The sequence below is a fragment of the Lepisosteus platostomus genome, chromosome 2 (assembly GCF_059453375.1).
Source record: "Lepisosteus platostomus isolate fLepPlt1 chromosome 2, fLepPlt1.hap1, whole genome shotgun sequence".
NCBI lineage: Eukaryota > Metazoa > Chordata > Actinopteri > Semionotiformes > Lepisosteidae > Lepisosteus > Lepisosteus platostomus.
This window is the reverse complement of record NC_142612.1, coordinates 80,098,130-80,119,271: the sequence shown is the minus strand read 5'-3', so window position 1 is coordinate 80,119,271 and position 21,142 is coordinate 80,098,130. Positions and strand designations below refer to the sequence as shown.

The following is a 21,142-nucleotide window of genomic DNA, read 5'->3' as shown; positions in this document are numbered from 1 at the left end:
CAAAACCTCGGATCTGTTTATGCGTAGAAAACACCCTAACTTCTAAGGAGACCGGAACCTAGAGGGCAACGTTATTGTTGGCTATTGTCAATATTATTGCATAACCAACGATCCGTAAATTGGATGATTAAATACTAGAATTAGGCAAGTGCTTTTCTACGCGCGTGAAGACCAAACTGTGGAGTATTATTCAAAAGATCGTTTGCTATTAATCATTGGACACCATTTGATAGTACTGCTGTTTGCATACGTGGGCATTTTTCCAGTTCAGTAGAAATAGCTTACTTTGCTTCTAATTACCACTATATAGATGTGTATAGTATATCAATAGGCTTTAAGCGGAAAGGGTGTCTTATCTTTCATTAAGGCAGTCCTACGCACTTTAATATAAGTGAGATCCGCTGTGCTAAATTGTGGGGAGGATAGCTGCTAAATTGGAATTAAAAGATTAGAGTTCTTGGTATCTTTTAGAAAAAAGGGTTCGTGTTTAAAAAAAAAACTCACCGAAATATCTAAAATACAAACTGGCCAGTTTGAATGTAACGTGTTCCTCTACAGTATGGGCTTCGCCTGTGCTGTTTTGAGGTTTCAAATACTGTAGCATGTTAGCAGTTGTATTCACCTACTATTGTAGTGTGACTTAGAATAATTGCAGCAGTAATTAGAACAGGGGAGCGGAGGGGAATCGTTAAAGAAGAAGGCGCTAAATGGCTGATGGCCAGTTCATTTTCACGTCTTGACTGTCTTTCATCCGAACACCTTGCACCTCGGGGTACCTACACAGCAAACCTTACCCTGTGCGCACAGGGGAGGGAGCTACGCGTTCATAAATAATGAAAAGACTCTCCTGTCGTAATGGAGGGTTTACCGTGTTTTAAAAAAACTACCGATAGTGATTTAACATCTCCCCTTTATGCGCAGACATCTTTGATAGTCTGTCCTGCGTTGGAAAATAAAGAAACAATGAACGGAGCCGGTGACAGAGAGGGCGAGGAGCCTGCGGAAAGCTGCCCCGAGCGGTGAGGGTGTGGGTGGGACGCAGATGTGTGCGCGGTTGACCACAGTGACCCTGACGAGACCGAGGCGCTTTAGAAGCTGGGTAAAAGCATGGCGTGTGTAAGCGTGGACAAACCATGGGAAACGTACTGTACATGTATTCGCCGGGGCACACTTCCATAACGGCACGGTTTTGTTCTGTGTTGAATCTGCACGTTATAACACGAATGTTGTTGCTGATGGCCAAGCTGGTGGACCTGTCGCCACACCAATGCGAGCTTCAGGCGTTCATGTAAAACCACACTTTTGCTCTGACAGTGGAGTCCTCAGACTCATGCGTCTTTAGATGTGGCTCTCGGAGCTCTTGAATGTGCCCTCTTATCGCCGGTGACCGGCTGCTCCTGGAAGTCAAATACTGTAAACACAACAAGGCTCCGTCCACTCTTATTGCTGTACAAAGAAGAACATGGTTGGTCTTTTTAATATGGCTTGAAAGTGATGGAAAAAAGTTCTTGACCCACCTCTTGGAGTTAAAGGCTGGCTGGTGGTGAGGGCTGAACAGGCCTTTCCACTGGAATCAGTGATGTGGGCCCAGCCAGCTGGAGACCCAGTTTTATTTCTAACCAGCCCACTGGCAGCGAGTGCGATCGTGATGGATTCCTCCTAGACCCGGCGCTGTCCAGCCCTGGAGCTGAGCTGGATGCTCCAGTGTTTTCGGTGCCACTCGTCCTGGTCTTCAGCCTTCAAGGAATTGTCTGGCTGCTGTGTTCTCGCTGATCCAGGGGAAGAGCAGGAGGGTGCTTGGCCCTTATTGTGTGCCCTGTCTCTAGCTGTTTGTAACCCGTGACGATGGGCTGTCTAATTTGCATTGCCTCTTGTTTTTATGTGTCTTAATAATTGTATCATGGCTTTTCAATACCTAAATAAGCAGGAGACTAATTTGGAATTAAATTGGAATTTGGAATGGAGATGGTGATGGTGTAAAAGGCAAAATCCTTTTTTCTTTCCTTCTCCTCTACTGAACAGTCCAGATCCACGTTAAGATCTTACCGTGTGTTTCCTGAATAGCCCAGTTTTCACTGTCAGGTCTGCTTACACCTGTGACTCAGTAGAGCACCAGGCCTGTGGATTGCCTGACCAAGTCCATCAGTTATACGGAGAATACTGACATCCTTAAAACGATTGAGAAGACCTGTCTTTTCTCTGTAGGTTTAAATGTGGAATTTAGTTTTACTCTTGGTTTTGCCATGTCAATATGCTGGGCCTTTCTCTTTCTTTTCACTGCTGTGTGTTATATATGCACCACAGTACATCACCTTGAGTATCTTGAAAATCATTCATAGATAAAATTGTATAATTTATTGTAAAATTGCACCTTTCACACACATGCTGATTTATGCAGTAGTTACAGTCTCGGGATGTTCTGGTCTGTTATGTGTTGGGCTGGTCCAGTGTTTTCACACCTTGCACAAGCCTGGACTGCTAAGGATCTGTCCCTCTGGCTGGAAGGTTGCCGGTTCAAATCCCATGGCCAGCAGAGGAATCCTACTCCGTTGGGCCCCTGAGCAAGGCCCTTAACCCAAAACTGCTCCAGGGGCGCTGTGTACAATGGCTGACCCTGTACTCTGATCCCAAGCTTCTCTCTCCCTGTCTGTGTGTCTGTCTCATGGAGAGCAAGCTGGGGTATGCAAAAAGATGAATTCCTAGTGCAAGAAAGTGTATGTGGCCAATAAAGTGGTCTTATCTCTTATGTCTGAGCTGCTCCTTGTGTGCAGGTGGCGGTATATACAGTATGTGAGATACAGCTGGCCTCCTTGTGTCTGGGCTCCTCCTTGAAAACAAATAGGGGTGACGGTGACACGGCCCCATCACAGGTAGATAGCTTGCGTGATGCAGGACTAGTGCCTGAGGATTCAGGTAAAGTGGATGACTATGGATGACTATGTTGAGACTAGCTGTTAACATAGGTCATCCTCAGTCGGGGGTCTCCAACCCTGGTCCTTGAGAGTCCCTGTCCAGTCAGTCCAGACAGACTGTGAGTCTGTATACAGTCTGTGATTGAGGATAACCTGTAAAACCGGCGGGACTGGGGGCCCTTTGGGACCAGGGCTGGAGGTACTGGACCTGGCCTTAAGTAATCTTGTCAAAATATTCCAACTTTTAGTGGGATGTTATTTCCAGTAGTGGGAGAACTGGAAATGCCATGTGAGCAGTGCTGTCAAGCTTAAATCAGGCTCAACACCTCCGTTTTCCATTTTGTTTTTCAACCAGGCTTTTTTTATTGATCCCTTGTTTATTTCAACAACAGAATGGAACATGTCAGCAAGACCGTAAGGTTAAAGAGCATAAATTAAGTTTAAAACTATTCACAGCGTAATCAATGTTTGAAATAATAAAGTGCAATAAACGGAGGCAAGACTGTGATAAAGACTGTGTGCATTTGCATACCTGGCTATGAATCCTTATGAAATTATATTCAGTATTTGGAACAAGGGGAGAGGTGGAGTCAGCTACAGACCCTGGGTGTGTAGCCGGGTCTTGAACAGAGGTGGTCCACACCTTTATAGTGGCTGGACGTGATTTGTTGATTTGGCTTTTTGTGCATTCCAGAAGAATAACATCCCTGAAGCACCATGTCGGGTATCATTGAAAGAAAGAGCGTGTTTCCTCCACGTTTGTGGAAGAGATTTGTTGGCTTAACTCAGTCCTGCCAGGAGAATCCTGCACTAATGTCAAGAAAGGCAGAGTCATTATTCCAGAAAAATAGAACAGGATTATTATTATTTGTAAATCTGAACCTTCAAAAGCTGGGAAACGGTATTCACTGCATACATCCAGAATCTCTTCACAACTGGGTATTCCCAAAATATATGCCTCTGACAGAATGTCCAAAAGGATTTAGTCTTTTCATTTTATGAAGTATGTCTGGAATACACTTTATCTACAGTATGAGTTAAAAATAATTATTTATTTTAAAGGTTTTCAAGTGTTAAGGCTCCTAACATGAGAACACCTGATTAAACTAGAGCATCTCTCTCTTTGTTCTGCGTTAAGATCCTGGCGTTTTGCCTCTCCGGAGTCTGATCTTGTCAGGTCTCGGAAGCTAAGCAAGGTTGGAACTGGCTGGTTCCATGAGGACAGACCATTAATCATGTCCGGGGATAATTTCCCTCTTAGTAGGATTTTAAGCACAGCAATGCAGGGTTTGGTGGCACTGTACTTCAAGAGAATTTTACTCCTAGGTACATTATAAACCCTACTTCCACTTGTCTCCTAAAATTAATTTATTTTATCAATGTTTTTTAAAGAAACAGAGCAAAAAAACAGGCTTCGGCGATGGAATACAAACTCTATATGCAGGCCCACAGTATGTGCTCACAATGATAATTGTGGGCAATCTACACTCCCTTTCATGCCTCATTGCCTTTTAAATAAAATATAAACTGTCGATGCCCACTGGGTTACTCGTTGAGTCTCCTGGGACAGGAAACGGTACACAGTACTAGCAAAATATGAGTGGGTTTGCACTGAGTGGGCCGCCTGTGAATTCTCCCCCACTGTGAGGGGCTCAGCAGTTCTGGCCTCTGGGAATGTAGTTCCTCTTCGGACAGGGTCAGTAGGATGGACAACTGGGAAGTCGGTTTGCTGGGCTGGTTATTCCAAGGTCTGGTGTTGTGGTATTGTCCCAATGTCCAGCCTTCTGTAAGTTAGTGTCTGCTTGTGGGGTTGTCAGGTACTGTAGTTTTGAGGAAGTCTCCTTTTTTTCTGGGCACGGAAAAACTAAAACAAAGTTTTGAGATATTGACTGGAAGTATTTAGGATAAAAAACCTGTGTAAATCCCTTGGTATATTGGGGAAAAACAGCCACATCACTGTAATGTCAAAGGCATAACCACAAAGAAGGTAATGCTTTCATAAAAAATGAAACGACAAAATACTTGTCCCTGTGATATATTTGCACAAGAGATTATGGCCTGACAGAGCAGCATGAATGAGAGTAATGAGTTGGATTACTGCACACACTGGGCTTGCCACGAAGAATAAAAGTTAAACTAGTTAAGCATGTAATGTGTTTTGAAACATGTGTGAGTACTGGTGATAGGAAGGAACAGTAATTGTACTATGAAGCAAGTGCAGCACAGAGTAGAATAAATGCAGCACATTAGCTGTTCCACACCTATGTGTGGGCTTGGCTATGGGCATGTCACCTTTGAGTCACATGTGAGTCCTGCAGACCATGAAGGGATTGAAGTTTTCTTCCAGTCCCTGGTGTCCAGGATGATGAATTTAGCACTCTCACTTTGCTTCTCATTTGTTTTTTGTAATTTGTCTTTATCTACCTGTCCCTGTTAGTTTGCCATTTTTGTTTGTTTTGTAGTTTTGTTTGAAATCGTAAGATCATCATCACAATGTAAGCTTGCTGCAAGCACCCCCAACCCTTTGGCTGAAGAATTGCCTCCTGTCTCCATTTTAAATGCATGCCCACGTTGTTTGTCCTCTGGTTCATGTTTCACTGTTGATATTCCTAGTCCACTAGGTTGTCTTTCTTGGTGCCTTTGAGGATTCTGAGTACTTGCATGCATTGTCTTTGTTCAAGACTGAAACGGTTCAGTTCTTTGGCTTGTCTGAATAGCATTTCTGTTTAAGGAATGTATCCTGTGCATTAAGATGCGTCTTGTATTTTTTTAGATTGTGGTAACCAAAAGTATACAAAGTATTCTAAATGAGGTTTTACAAGTGCAGATGTGGTCTTACTTGTCATTTTTATTTTAATTGGACCTGTGGATGATGTGGGAGGATGACCTCCCATAAATGAGTTTGTTCTGGAAAATCTTAAGTGTGACCCATGCAAATAAGGTAAAATAAAAATGCATAATAAGCATAAAAGTCTCACTTTTTATCGGGAAACCCTTGAAGTGGTGCATGTGAGCAGTAGAATGAAAATGAAATGCTCACGACAATTCAGAAAGAAGAAATGTGTGTTCATGATACTGCTCGGTCGGGGCTTTGCAGTGTGAAGGTGACTGGCTATGTGACAGCACTGGGGAGGTGCAGTCCTGATTCCACAGTACTGTTGGCCAGTGCTTGGCTGAGTGTCTGGCAAGTCAAATCCCATTATCAGAAACCTGAAAGCAGAGGAAAAGGCTAAAAACAAGATTCACAGATATTATGTGTTTCTTAAAAAAACAACAAACCCTCGTCGATTTTGCAGGAGCTGGAGCTGTTATATCTGTGTATTGGTCTAATTTGCTGTGATGTTCAGCATTTAAACCTGTAGCTTGGTTTCCCAAGAGTCACTGCTTTTCATGCTGGTTAGAGTTGTGCAAGCTTACATTGTCTGAAATAGTTCTAAACTGGCTTATAAATGTAATGAAAGTGTGATGGGAGGTGAATTGAGATCATTAAGGTCAGTTAGAGCTTGCATTGAAGTAAACTGTATAGGGATGGGATGTTTAGCCTGTGATAGTTCTGGTTTGAACTCCTGTTTTACAGTATAGACAGCTTCAGCGATCCTAGATGCCTCTTTGTAATAACCTATAGCTTTCATCCTGTATTAAAAACAAAAGGCAAAAAAATACGTTCGAAAATCTTACTCAAATGCAAGAGATAAAATCTCCTCCCTTGGGAGGATGTACAGTAATTATTACAGGGTAAAAGATTGACAAAGAAGTGTGTTCTCATGGAAAGACTGCATTTGGGGCAAAAAGATAGATATGTGGTTGAGACACAATACACGTGTATCACCATACATAAAATAGAGCATTAAGGCGAAGGAATTTAACTAGAGGAATTGAAGGTCTCAGAAACGGTTTGGGTCGGATGTTTAAAACACATTCAGAGGTAGTCTGTGGTAGGGTTGTGCCACAGACAGATCAAGTGTCTGGGCCACTCCCTTTTGTGGGCTTTTGTTTCATTTAGAGCTGGGTGATAATTCGATAACGATAATTATCGCGATATAATTTTCCTCGATATAATTTTAACAAAAGTTCGATAAATGTTCGATATATATTTTGCACAAAATACTGCAAGTGTTTGTTGTGTTCTTAAAATAAAGAGTTGTTTAATTTACCAATTAACTGTCTGGTTTCTTCAACTTCCAAGTTTAAAGGCAGATTTTTTCTCCTGAGTGAAAGAAATTATGATTTGACATTTATCAAAATGATATGAAATGATGATAATTATCGATATCGACGAACTTTTATCGTGATAATGTTTTTGGCCATATCGCCCAGCCCTAGTTTCACTCCTCATTTCTTTATTGCATTTATGTTGGCAAGCCTTCAGAGACTGTGTTTTTTTTTTTGCTGGTTGCTTCCCATATTGAGAAGAAATTGAGAGAGTTCAGTTGCCCTGAACTGGCAGAAATGGCCACCCTACTGGAGCAGTGCGCGAAGCGGCGGGCTCTGGTTTTCAAGGCTGAAAGGGTGGAGGTGAGCTTGCAGAGCTGTGGCAGGTGCGAACGTAAATACCCGGGTGTCAGCTATTCAGCTCTCGGTCTTGAAACTGGAACTGGTCTCGTACACGGAAAACAAAAAAAGGACTGAATGTAGGACTGACCCTGGAGTAGTAATATCTGCCAGCGGTTATATCACCCTGCAGCTCACAGCTTGCAGCACACTGAAGCTCAGCAGGTGTGAGCCTGGTCAGTATCTGGATGGGAGACTCCTGGGAAAGCTAAGGTTGCTGCTGGAAGAGGTGTTGGTGAGGACAGTAAGGGGGTGCTCACCCTGCAGTCTGTGTGGGTCTTAATGCCCCAGTATAGTGATGGGGAATCTAAAAGGCACCGTCCTTCGGATGAGATGTAAAACTGAGGTCCTGACTGTCTGTGGTTCCTCGGAAAGAGTAGAGGTGTTCACCCGTCACCCTGGCCAAATACCTCATTGGTAAAGGCCAGTCATGGCCGGGTGGTAATCCAGATCTATGAACTGGCTTCATCACTCTGCTCTCCTCCCCACTGAGAGCTGGTGTGTGGGGAGTGTTCTGGTGCACTATGGCTGCTGTCGCATCATTCAGGTGGGGCTGCACACTGGTGGTGGTGGAGGAGAGTCCCCATTACCTCTGAAGTGCTCTGAGTGTCCAGAAAAGACCTATATAAGTGTTAGGAATTATTATTGTCTGCCAGTGTAAAGTGGATGCAAAGGTCCAGGTGAACTTTTGCCATGTTGCAATATGCAGCTTCGAGATTTGGCTGGAGTGTGGAAGGGTCACAGGATTTCATGAATACTGGGATGAGTCTAGATTGTTTCTCAAGTATTTCTGATACCTCTGTAGCCGAGCAGAGTTTGCTTTTGCAGTTTCTAATCTATATGCTTTAAATTTGAATGATTATCTTGGGTTGCCCACAGTCTGTACTATTTCTACTTCAATTTCTGTAAATAATACTACACATTGCATATTGAAGTGATAGTTTGCTTTATGTCAGCAATGTCTCTCAATCCCTGGTTCATCTGTGATCTATTTTTGATGCCCTAGGTGCTCTATATTTACATTTTTTGCAATGGAGAAAACCATGCTGCCTCTGAGCCACTGGATAAATACTACTAATATCTTCATTCTGATAATTAGTCCATACACACTATTACACTAAATTATTTTAATAATCAGACCAAACAGGTAGGTGTGGATTCAACAGGTGGGCACATTTTTTACAAGATTGTGTCTCTGTAATAAAAATTGCTACCTCACAGTGTTTACATCTGTCATTGCTCTTCCACTTGCTTTAGGTCACCTAGATAAGTTGCAGTCTCATTACCAAATTGTAATGGTTAGGGGAATGACCTATGTGTCAAGTGTTTTAAACTTAAAAACTTCCGATCTCATCGTAAGCTTCCTGGCTCTTCTTTCCTTTTTTTACCTACTTCTGGTTCATAGTCCTTCGTTCAAAACAAGCAAGTGTTAGTATTTTGGAATGGGAATTTGAGATTTGATCATTATGCATTCAGTAACTTCTTGTGACAACATTTGGAACAACAGTGGAAGTTAAGAGGAAAAGACAGTAGGAAATAAAGGGGTAAGTGAGAACAGGAAGCACTTCTTTACTCAAAGGTTAATATGTACTGTAGTTATAAGTTCCCTAGAAAACTGAAACCTGTTTGAAACGCTGAAACCTTGGGAAAGCAACACATAGGCTGGGAATTCTGAGGTATTCTCCTAGGAGGATTTCCTAGGAGGTAATGCGTTCAATTACTGAAACTGTCTACTGTCTTCCCCCTAGAGAAAGAATTTCATTCTAACTGGAAAGAAGAAATGAATTAGTTAATTGATTGATTAATGTATAGATTGTTTATAGGATTAAATGTCTTACTGAAATAAGTTGGCAGTGACCTGGGCAGGACTGAGGTATGTTGAAGAGATTTTATTGGCATCCTGCAATGCTTCATAAGCTTGAAAGGAGAGCAAACAATGAAGAAAGTGCTCGGTGAAAAGGATGTCTGATCTTAATACTCTCAGCCTGTTGCAATCAGTGATGCTATTAAAATGAGCTTGAGGAAAGAGGGTTTAAAGCTTCTCCCAGCTTTTTTTAATCACTTCCAGCAGTGTTTTTGCCCTCCCTATTGTACCAAGAAGATACAGCAGATTTTTCAAGTAAAGCCTCTATTTATAACTCATGCAGCTCTTGGAGTTTCTTAATTGTTCTCTGCCTTGTTTTCTGAGGTGGTGCGTTACTGCAAGGTTCACATGGAGGTCAAACATTAACCATTAAACACTTAAGGTGTGGAAGAACATGTTATTTCTACAGGATACTGGTTCTGTAAAAAACACAGTGGCACACCCATGATCTGCAGTGGCCAAAGGCCAAATGGTTTTTATTTTTATTAGTCATGCTGCACTGTTATTAAAATTGTGATAGTACAATGTCATTCATTTGCAGGCAGCTCAGTAATCTCAAATTTGCCAACTGTTAGTTAAAATGCAAGTTTGTCAGCTTGGTGGTTGTCTCTTTATGTAGAATGGATGTAAATCCAGATCTTTAATAAGATGAAGGGTCATTGCATGATTGTTGTATTATAGTGTGTTTGCAATAGATCATGTGCTACCATTAAAACTCCACTGAGGCCTGTTGGACATAGAGGTAAATGACTATCACTGTACCTGTATAATTGTGGTGGGCTACAACAAGTTACACAGTTGTATTGATTAAGTTGATTATCTAAGACCCTTCATAGATAATCATCTAGGTTTGAGTATCAGCATCACAGTGTGCAGGTTGACCAGAATGGTCTTTTCCAGTTTGTAAGCTTCCCTGTTATTTTGCACTGTTAAAACGCCCAAGGGTTTTCTGAGAATGACACATCTGTTCTGGCTCCATAAGAAGTGAATTTTTTAAATGGTGAAGCTACTGCAGAGTCTGAACCCCAGATGCACCAGTTGAAAAGACAACCTTGAAGAGCGAAGACATGCCTTCTTCACACACTTTCTATCAATAATCGGCTCACAGAACAGACAAGTGTGGCTGAACAGCTTCAGTTCAATTCAGACAATCCCCTAAAGGCAGCAAAGTGCAAAATTTCATTTATGTGCAACTATGAAACGGGTGGAGTGTAAAAAAAGCATGGAACAATTCCACAGTTACAACAAAAGCCTCCAATGAACTGAAAAAGTATTTTAGGGTAGTATGGATAACATGAGGATTTGAGCAAATTTCTAATGTGAAGAGCCAGCTGTGGTCCCAAGTGGTTTCCAATTAACCAGCCTGCTTTTGCATTTGTCTCTAAATGAAATAAGGAGACTTAATGTTGATTTGAATTGACCTCTTGTTTTTCTGCTGCACAGCATGTATGATTCTAGCAAGGTATTACTATTGAATAAGTAATAGGTTTATTCCATGCTGAAAAAAGAAGAAACAAAACACAACGTTTCGGCCGTGGAGCCTTTTTCGTGGAGGACAACAACAACTTCTTCAGAAGGCTCCACGGCCGAAACTTTTTCTTTCTTCTTTTTTCAGCATGGAATAGACCTATTACTTGTTCTTTTGCAGCCTACGCATGCTGACACAGCTTCCCACCTGAACTACTATTGAATGCCAACATTCCCATTTGGGAAAAGTAGAAACTACATGACATTGCACTGTAGATCAGGCTGCGTTTTACTGTCTGTCTCCGATGGGAAAAGGTTGTTTCACATTATAAATGTGCTCCCATACCTCATTAACACTGTTGCTGTGGAGAGTCTATATTTAGTTGTCATATACATGGAAGCTTGATGTGTTAAGATATATTCTGCTTTACAAAGACAGCCATTTCTGTGAGCAATATAAAACAGATTAAGAACGGTTTAACATTATCATCGTGTCTGTCAGTAATTATTTTTTGTAAGTGGTCTGGTGATATCTATCTGCAGTCTCTGTTGAATGTGAAATTTGTGTCATAGACAGATTTTACGGGTTCGGGAAACCTTGGGGGAAAAAAATCAGTTTTGCTTTGACAGACCCCATACATCCACTTTGTGCTTGGACCAGACCTACTTTTTGGGGTAAAAAGTTGTATATTCCTCTTTCTGTGCCAAAATAAGGTGCTTTCTATAGAGTGATAGTTATGTCGCCTCCAGTGACTGATACGATACGATTGAAGGCGATTTCTAAATGGTCAACTCGGGGGCCACAGAAGAGATTGCACTGAAGCCGCCAATCTGCCCTCATTTTTCTGCCTTATACTAATGACCCCTTTTTATTTCCTGCAGGACACCGGCCCCGCCGCTAACTGGATTTGATTTATAAGAGGAAGCTCTGCAGTAAATGGCGTTGCTCTTGCTATCGCTGAGATGGAAAACAGCATTGTCGATAGGATGTGTCCTGATGAATAGCGGCGAGTGAAGATGTGGCTTCTTCTGTGTGTGTGAAATCGATGGGAAATAACTTGCCATGAGAAGAGTCTTTGAGGGCTTTGACAGTGCTGCGCTCAGGAGGCTCGATACGCTTCTCTTTGACCCCCCCGTTTGGCACCTCAGGAGTGGATATAAATAGGGTTCCTTTCGCCCCTCCGCTGCAGAGATCTTTGCTGCTGCTGCTGCTCTTTCCTGGTTGGGTGGATTTGTCGCCCGGGCTGTGGGAGAGGGGAGCCATGTCTCTGCACAAGCCCGCTCGGCTGAGCTGCGTGTGGAGAGGGAGGGGGCTCCGGCTCGGCTCCGGGGTCGACGGCCCCTTCGTTCTCTGGGTTCTGGGATTTACGCTCCAGGCCGTCGTGGCCTCCTCGCAAAAGCTGGACGACACGGACCCGGTGGTGACCACCAATTACGGCAAGGTGAGGGGATTTAAAAAGGAACTCAACAACGAGATCCTGGGTCCTGTAATCCAGTTTCTTGGGGTACCTTATGCAGCGCCCCCGACTGGAGAACGGCGTTTCCAGCCTCCGGAGCCCCCATCCTCTTGGTCCGATATCCGCAACGCCACCCAGTTCGCCCCCGTTTGCCCCCAGACCATCCTGGAAGGAAGGTTACCGGAGGTCATGCTTCCTGTGTGGTTTACTAATAGCCTGGAGGTAGTCTCAACATATGTCCAAGACCAGAGCGAAGACTGCCTTTTCTTAAACATATATGTCCCAACCGAGGATGGTGAGTTAACAGCAGCAACGAACAGGGACTTTTTTCTGCTTTTTTTCCAAACAATTCCAAGCATGATGATTCGTGCATGTTTTTTGTCTTCTATATGTGCATGCCGCTGCTTTCTCTGTGTGCGCGTGTGCGTGTGTGTGCGCGTGTGTGTGAGCATCAGTCTCCTAACTTCCTGTCCACGCTCATCCTGCCTTCCTGCACAGCACGCTCATCCAGGTGACCCCAGTTCCTCCTCTGCCTCCCCTCTCACGCTGACTGAGAAGGTCCATCATTTTGTCCATTGTGTGTGCAGGCACAATGAGTTGGGATAATAAAAGAAGGATCTATCTGATGTTAAGTAATGATCATGATGAATAAGAATTAAACCTTTAAAGAATATTTTTTTTCCTCTAAAGTTAGATAGTGGTGTTGCATGCTCCGACTGTCTGTGATGGAGCTCCATGTTATTTTTTAGTCTTCTATTCATTTTGCAGTAAAAAGAATATCCAAGGAATGTGCCAGGAAACCCGGCAAGAAAATATGTAGAAAAGGAGGTATGTATAAAATATAATGAACGCTGTGCCACGGAAGAGATTGTATTTATCGACATCAGAGATGGTCGTCCGCTGGTGTTCTGTGAGGTGGAGAAGGTCAGAAACTTTCCTGTACTTAATGACGTCTCTGAAACTTCATTAGGAAAAGGAGTTTGAATTAGATGCGAGGAAGTTGCACTTGCAAAACGTCTCAATAAAACGGATGGTATCCGTGTTCCATTGGCTTACACTAGCTGTACCGATCACGATCTCATCAGGGGCGGCAGGCCCCTGGCAGGGCCCAGTGGAAAAACCAGGACAGGAACCATGATAAGATATACTGTATAGCGTTAATATGACTACTTTGGCTGGAAACAACATCATCATCAAAAAAGAAAAATCGTTGCACGCTATTTTTAATCACTTACCTGGGGGAATCTACAGTATTCTCCATATGAATATTAGATGTCGGTTCCATTAAAACCCTTAAGTGCATCTTGCAGCACAAAAATAAAACGGCTCTGTGTTGTAGACTAGCTCTCTGACGGGTCACGTTGGCAGTGGTTACAGTCACTTTGCTCTGGTCTCTTTATCCTCTGCCACCTCCCAGCTTGCCCCTTAGGAGGCTCTTCAAAGCTCCAGTGAGACATGCAGGGGGCAGCAAGTCCCCTTCAGGCTCAGGGCCTGTGTATTAACTGCCTCACCCTGACCAGGAAGTGAGTAGCCAGCCCCCTCCCCCCCGACCCTCAGCCACACACAGACACAGACCTCCCCACCTCGCCCCGACAGCTCAGACAGGACTGTTCCCTGCAGCCCCCGTGAAGAGTGAACATCACATTCCTCTGCTCTCTGTCTGCACAGGGTGGGGTTTTTCATTTCAGCATAGTGGAAGAGAATTGTGTCTCCCCGATGTTGATTTTTAAAACATCAATTTTTTTCATTTAATAATAACACGCTATTCATTTATTGTATCCTCAGTGCAACTGGTTCCTGTGAAAGAAAAGAAATGTCTCCTAAATTATGATGTATAACCAGCCTGCTCTGCATTGAATTTTGCATCCCAAATTGGAGATTCTCTCTCATACAGCAAGTGCACGCCAATGAAATCTTTCAATTATTCTTGTCTGTTGGGATATTCTTAGCAATTTTGTTCCAGCCATTTTATTTTAATTTTGAGGCATTTGTATTCATTATAGTACTAGCTGTAATGAAGAATAACATACTTTTTCCTGTGTTACAAGAAATGAATCTCAATGAAATGGAAAGAATGCCGATTTTTCCACCTTTGCAATTAAAATTGAAAAAAACTATACAAAACTAGGTTGGCAGGTAGCTTATGCATGTTTTGGCAATTCTATCTCACCAGCTAAAACGTCTGATTCAACCCTCTTATCTTCACTAAGCACCAGTGAAATTACACCGCAGGCATAGTACAGCTACCTACAAGCTTATTGAAACTGAAGTTTATTGGAGCAGGAAAAGAGCAACAATGTCTGGTTTCTGTTTTCTTCCAGTCCAAAAACTTTTGAATTCATTGGATAAGTTTCCCTGTGCGAAAGGGGGGGATGTTAATTCTTCTGATGTAATGCCTTTTCTTTCTTTGAGCGATGCGTTGAGCCGGATTGGGAATACTGTACTGTGTTTGAATCGGCCCACGTCACATATTATTTTCAACACCCAACACAGCAGTTGCATCACAGATAAATTTAGCAAAATTATGAAAAGAGTATTTTTTGTTATTAAGGAAATCCTGAATGTGGTTTACATTCGCTCTGCATTTCTGACAACAGAGATCATTCCTGTCATTTTATTTATAAGCTGCTCAGATATATATTTTCAAAGTCTGGCTGCACTGTCCTGAGTCTTCATGGACACTTTGGTTATCATCCAATTTGCAATATTTTTGGGTGCATTTGGCTGAAACAGCCTCAAAATGTACTTTTGCAAGAGTAAACACTTGATATTACTTTTCTGTGTTCTTATTGTTACAGTGATTGCAGTCCACATGCTGAAATAATTTTTTCCAAATGTAGTCTTTCCAAGATGTACTTTTTTCCCGTTCCTGTGGAATTATTTGCTATTTTTTTGCAATATGGCCATAACAATGCTCCTTATTTTAAGCGTGCACGAAAACTTAGCAAGTGTTTCTCACAATGATGAATCTTAAAGCCAACATGATGTTCTCTGTTGTTTTTTTATTCGTATTCTGTTATTTTCTTTGGGATGGTTATACAGTACTTGTCTGTAGAAGACACTAGTGGCACATGTGATAACTGCTGTAAACTGGGAGATCAATGGATTGATGGATTTTGTGCTGTAAACAGAGAAACATGGGGATGGATCACACTCCCGAAGAATGCAGAGCCTAGTCTGTGCTGTTCAGCAGTGTGCACTCTTGTTAATGCCCCCAGTTTAAAAAATGCTAATCCCTCAGATAAAAGTGTATGCGTTAAACAAAAATCAAATAGACTACCTGGCTTCTTTCGGGCAGGTTTTATTAGAGACAGTCTCTGGGGAGCTGCCAATAATATTGTGTGCATCCTTCAGGATGGTTGGACACAATATCCTCATGCCCCTCTGGGAGGAGCTGCTTTGTTATTTATTTGAAACTTCAGTCTGTGGGTTTATTACAGTGTGCGTATTCCTCTGGATCTGCATGCCCTTCAGAGGGGTGGCGCTGAAAATCGGTTGAAAGGAACGGGCTACTGAAAAGGAGTGTTTCTCTGCATGTGGGTGCAACACTGCAAAACAAAAGAAATCTGATCTGTTAAGTAAACCCTCAGTTAAAACCACCATCCTGATCTTAAGAAATAAGTTGCATTGTCTTTCTGAGGAGAGGTGTAATCTGTAGTTAATTTGTTTTAGAAGAAAAGGGAGTCAGTCCTGGGTTTTGGACTGCAGGTGTCTGGCTGCTTCAGTTCATCAGATACTGATTTTTATGTTACTTCTGTTTTTGTTGTGGTGAGCTTTAAAAGCACACTGCTGGTGACATTATCTGCTCTTGTGAAAAATATGCGGTGAGATTTATTTTAAATCAAGGGAGCACTGTAGGTGGTCACCACTGCATAATAGCTAAGCAAGAGTGCAGGTTTTAGTGTGGAAATTCCCAGCTTCAGGGGGACGCCTGGAATAAAAAAGCAATAAGAAAGGGATCATGGACAAATCCATCGGCATCAGCCGACAAGATAGTCAGGGGCTTTGCTGCAAGAATGTGCCTTTTGAAAATGTGAACGCTGCAGCCTTGTTTTTCGATAGATGAACTGGATCCTCAGGGAAGCTCTATGTCTGTGACGCGTGTGTCACGTTGTGGGTGAAACAAACTTTACAGCTTCTGGAAGTTTTTATCTTGTCGAGCTTCCTCTTGGACACGGCCTGCTGAACGTCCTCACGTTTCGCTTGTCTTGACCTTGCGGTTGACCCTTCCACACTGCGTTGTCTGCAGCTCCTCAGCCTCCTTCCCCTTGGAAAGGATGGAAGTACTGATGCTCTTCCGAGTTTGGTTGCTTACTGTGGTTGTACATTGTTTCTACTTTGATTCTCAAAATGGACTTAAGTGCTTGAGCAAAGTACTTGTAGTCAAAGGGAAAATTATACAAGATACAAATCTGTCTGGTAAACCAGGACTGTTTCGAACATAAGCCTTATCATTCTGGATCTGAAATGTTATTTGATATCAAAGCTGCTCTTGGGTACAGTGAGAAGGGCAGCAGTTTGTCTTGTTTCTGGCAGGAGATCATACATGTAGCTCTCAGGACCAGCTCTAGGCCTCACTTTCCCAGTGTGAGAGACAGGATAAATTCTTCAGCCCTCCTTGAGAACAGCATCCAGGGTTTTATGAAGGTATTTAATATCTTTAGCACTAGGGAAGAATTGACTTACTGATGCAATTACTTAAATACAGTAGTTATTTCTAATGCTGTGTTATTACATGGGACTCTTCTCTGTCTGAAGGAACTTAAAATGAGTGATCTTACGAAAGTAGTGCATTAGTGCTAGTTACCACAGTTCCACAGCTGACAAAGGATAAAGTATTTCCATAACTACAGTCTTTTTGCAGTTTTAGAGCAAGTACTAAGACATTAGAAGGGTTAAATTTAAAACATTATTAAAGCACCAAAAAAGAGTATTTTTAGTTTTATCATTATTGTGGAGTACAAAATGAATATGAAATCTTTTACACAATATAATGCTGGAGGCAAAACTACCATTTGTCAGTGCAAGTGTCTTTTGGCAACTTGTGTGGTAATTCTTGATTGTTTCTTGTGTGATAATTCTTCCTGGTTTGCAGAAACTCAGTTTGGGGAAAAAACAATTATAGGTTGAATCCTTACCTTTAAAAAAATGCACCACTAAGTAAGCAAGATTAAAAACAGCTCTGAAATGATTTGGGAAGGTTCCTGATTGTGATGTATCGAACACCCCAAAGCCAGTCTAATTTGTCATCAAATATTGATGGCAGCGAAAACTAAATCTGTTTTGGTCCTGTGATATTTTATAAATGTTTTATAAATGACACTTAAACAGAATAAGCATGTGAGGCTAATGAGCCTAATTCCCCACTTCTGTTGACACTGATGCTCTTGCTGGTGAAGGAGGAGTGATGACACGCGAGCAAACTGCAGCGCAGCCTTCTCTGATACGGATTCCCCCCAGACCGCCCGGGTCACTGTCGCTGTGCACTGCAGGTTCTCATGCATATTTAAGACATGCAGCTTGCAAACGAGGAGGGAGGAGGTCTGCTTCCCATAAAATAGCCACCCAAAAGGCTTACCAGACTGAGGTGGGCAAAGAGCTAACTAGTCTGCAGATAATTATTTTTAACTAAGACGTTTTTGATTTAAGATATCAGACCCGTTCCAGTGATATGATCTCAGAACTCCCTGTGAGGAAGTCGGTGCTGTAGCAAGAGAAAGTCCATTGCTGGGCGGCGGCTCTGTGGAGAAACTGCTGTCACATGCGGAGCTGTTTTTCAATGTATGAACAACCTCGCCCAGTAAGCTACAGCTATATTGTTCCTGTTTAGAATGTAAAAAAACCAAACAGATTCTTATCTTTTCTGTGGTGCGTGCTCTCCCACCATTTTGTTTTTTGTCTTACTAGTCAATCCTGGAGGTTAAAGAGCATAAGAAAGGTACTGACTGAGGAGCCCATCTCCAGTCCATCTAGCCTGTTTGGAAGTTAGTAGCTAATGGTCTAAGGGTCTCATCCTGCCATTTCTTGAAAGTTAACAGAATATCAGCTTAACAACATGGATGGGTAGTGTGTATACTGCCACGGCACTTTGTCGTGGTCTCAGTTTAAGATGAACGTCTGTTTAGTTTTCACTTGTGTCCTCTGATAAAGGCAAGCTCAGACCCGAACCTTTTTCAGAGACCTTTGTAGCCCTAAAACAAACACATGACAGTGTCCCTGTGCAGGAAAGAGGTTTGGATTTGAGTCCCTCTGCAGACTGTAGTATTGGTTTTTGAGTTCTGATGGTAACTGAAGGCTGAAACTATAGAGCACAGTACTGCTGTTTACTGACCCCAGAGCTCAGGAGCATTTGATTACATTGCTGCAGTTACATTTATACATCTTAACATCACTAACCTCAAGAAATGGCCACATTACAAGAGCACAGCGGTTTACTGTACTTCCGAGCTCTGTTTGCCCAGAGAGGGACTCATTGCAGTGGGTGTTGGATGTGTGCAGTGGACTTTAGCCACAGACTCTATACCCAGAAGTAACCTGCTCCTCCTGAATTCTCCCTCAAAGGATAATAATGTTGCTTTATTAGCCCTATACAATTTCTTGCATTAGGAATTCGTCTTTTCGCATACCCCAGCTTGCTCTCCATGAGACCCCTGGACTCCCTGGACTCCCTGGAGCAGTTGGGATTAACCAAACCCTAACCCAGCGGAGTAGGATTCCTCTGCCGGCTGCGGGATTTGAACCGGCAACCTTCCAGTCACAGGCACAGATCCTTAGCCACAGAGCCACCGCTCCGCCCCGTATATATATGTACTGTATATATACAGTATATTGATATACCTTTGTTAACAGTGGATGATAAAGTCAGTGTAATGTGTTTATTTGGTGTGTATATGTCTAATATTTCTTCATTTTGACTTGACCTGGTCAGTTCCAATTCCGATGAATATGCCTTACAGGTCCCAAACCATGGTTTGTTAGGGTGGATTATTTTGAAAATCCAGGCTTTGGTGTACCCATCCATCCATAAACTGCATTTTTATGTTGCTCAGGCAGCATAGGACACAGAAGACAGGCCCGAGAGTGCACCACTGCTCTTTCTGGATTCCAGCATGGGTTTGGGGGTGATGTACAAAACAAGCGTTTCACCAGGCCAGCATTGAATCTAGGGCAGAAATGATGTGAGGCAGCTGTGTTAACTGCCATGCCACAGAGCTGCACAGAATTTGAGTTCATTTAGCAACGTTCTAACAGTCAGAATATAGACTGGTAGTGCATATTTACTGATAAATTAAGGTGAAAGCCAAAAAGGGAAGAGTTATTTGAATTTACTGATTAATGTGATCTTTAAAGCCTGGGTTTTACACATCTTTCCTGTATATGCCCTACAATTTTTGAGAGATTATGGTTCAATGTTTGTAATTGTGAACTGCGGCATTTCTCATATTTGCTGTAGTGTAATATTGTACTTGGATTTAATTTGCTGAGAGAGGCTCAGAAGCTTTTATAATTTCAGTATTACAAACAATCAGGGTTATTGTAGTAATTTTATCTCTGAACTGTGAATATTGAATTAGTGTCATGCTTAGCAGAAATGTGGGCTTTAAGATGAAGCGCAAAACACCAAATTTTGTTTGAAGATTACCGTATAAAATGTGACTTGGTCCGTTTTACCCTCTGAAGAGTGACTATTTTGTAGGCTGAAGAAAGAAGTAAAAGAATATAACCACTTCTCTTTAAAGCTCTTGTTAAAATGCACGCAACACATTTATGAGAGATTTGCAAAAATCCAGGAAGTGTGTCCATTTATCTTGGCTGAACTCTTGTGTGTTTTGCTTCATAAAAATGCTCAATCAAGCTGCCAAGTTATTTTAATTACAATTTATGCTAAAAACAAAAAGGACTCTGGGTTTGACAAACTGGTGTGTGGTACTTGGCAGTGTTCCTGGAGACGCAAACGCCGGTGACTAAACGCTAGCTAGTGAAGATAACAATGGGCAGGCCTGACCCCGCTTTTGTTTATCACCCCATTTCAAGCTCTTTTCAGCCTTTAAACCGGAGCTTAGTTTAGGGTTTTCCGGGTTTTTGGTTGAATGGCAGGTGACGGCAGAGCAGTGTGGGGCCGTCTCTCGCTCACTCACTCGTGTTCAAACCCTCACTTTCTTTTCGCTTTAAAAAGAACAGAAGGACTTTGGTAAAACGCCAGATACGATGGCAGTGAGTGCCTGTATACCAACATACTGTCCATGCTATTATGAGAACAATATCTTTTAGGATTATTTGTGGTGAATGTCACAGTTCATTTGAACGGTCTTGCTCCATGTTAATAAGCGTGACCACAAACGACACTATGCCAGCAGTTTTGAATATGAAGCCTAATGTGTGGAAATCATAAATGATAGCCTGTGATTTAAAATTTACAACTTCCTTTTAAAACAATTATTCAATTAAATATTAAATAAATTGTGGGAAAATATCTGCTCGCCAGTTGTTGCACTTTGTCACAGGCTGGAGAAAGTCTTAAGAGCTCTCAAGCCTATTAGTGTGGAAGAGCTGCCTGTCTGGCCAGTACAGAGACCCTGGCTAATTCCACTCACCTTCAGCAGAGCTGCTTGCTGGCTTCATGCTGGAGAACAGCTACAGTTTTAAAAAAGACATGGAAAATCTTACTGGGATTCCCCATAAGAAATTGAATGTATTGCCTTATCTTCACCATCTTGAGTTTCTTTTCAAGACAAAAATAAGATGTCAGACTTCACCAATAATAGGGTTTGAAGCAAACAAATGAACTGTATAGTTTTTTTTTCTGCCTTTAACTTTTGCTGCTCTTGATTTTGCATCTCTTGATTCACTCGTGGAGCGTTTCCTAACCTCCTGCTGCTTGTTTTTCCAAT

The 21,142-nt window shown here is 42.2% G+C and overlaps 1 protein-coding gene across 7 annotated transcripts in view; it reads left to right on the top strand.

Moving 5' to 3' along the window:
* Window positions 1–21,142, top strand: part of nlgn1 (neuroligin 1) — a 226,984-nt gene that overhangs the window by 31,188 nt on the left and 174,654 nt on the right. For 4 of the 7 annotated variants that reach the window (XM_088621697.1, XM_088621689.1, XM_088621682.1 and 1 more), the window contains exon 2: window positions 11,677–12,546. In XM_088621697.1, coding sequence (XP_088477823.1) covers window positions 12,057–12,546 — 490 coding nt within the window. In that variant the 5' untranslated portion in view covers window positions 11,677–12,056. Of the gene's footprint in view, window positions 1–11,676; window positions 12,547–13,019; window positions 13,080–21,142 lie in introns of all 7 variants that reach the window. The other 3 variants (XM_088621663.1, XM_088621664.1, XM_088621662.1) reach the window with 1 other exon arrangement.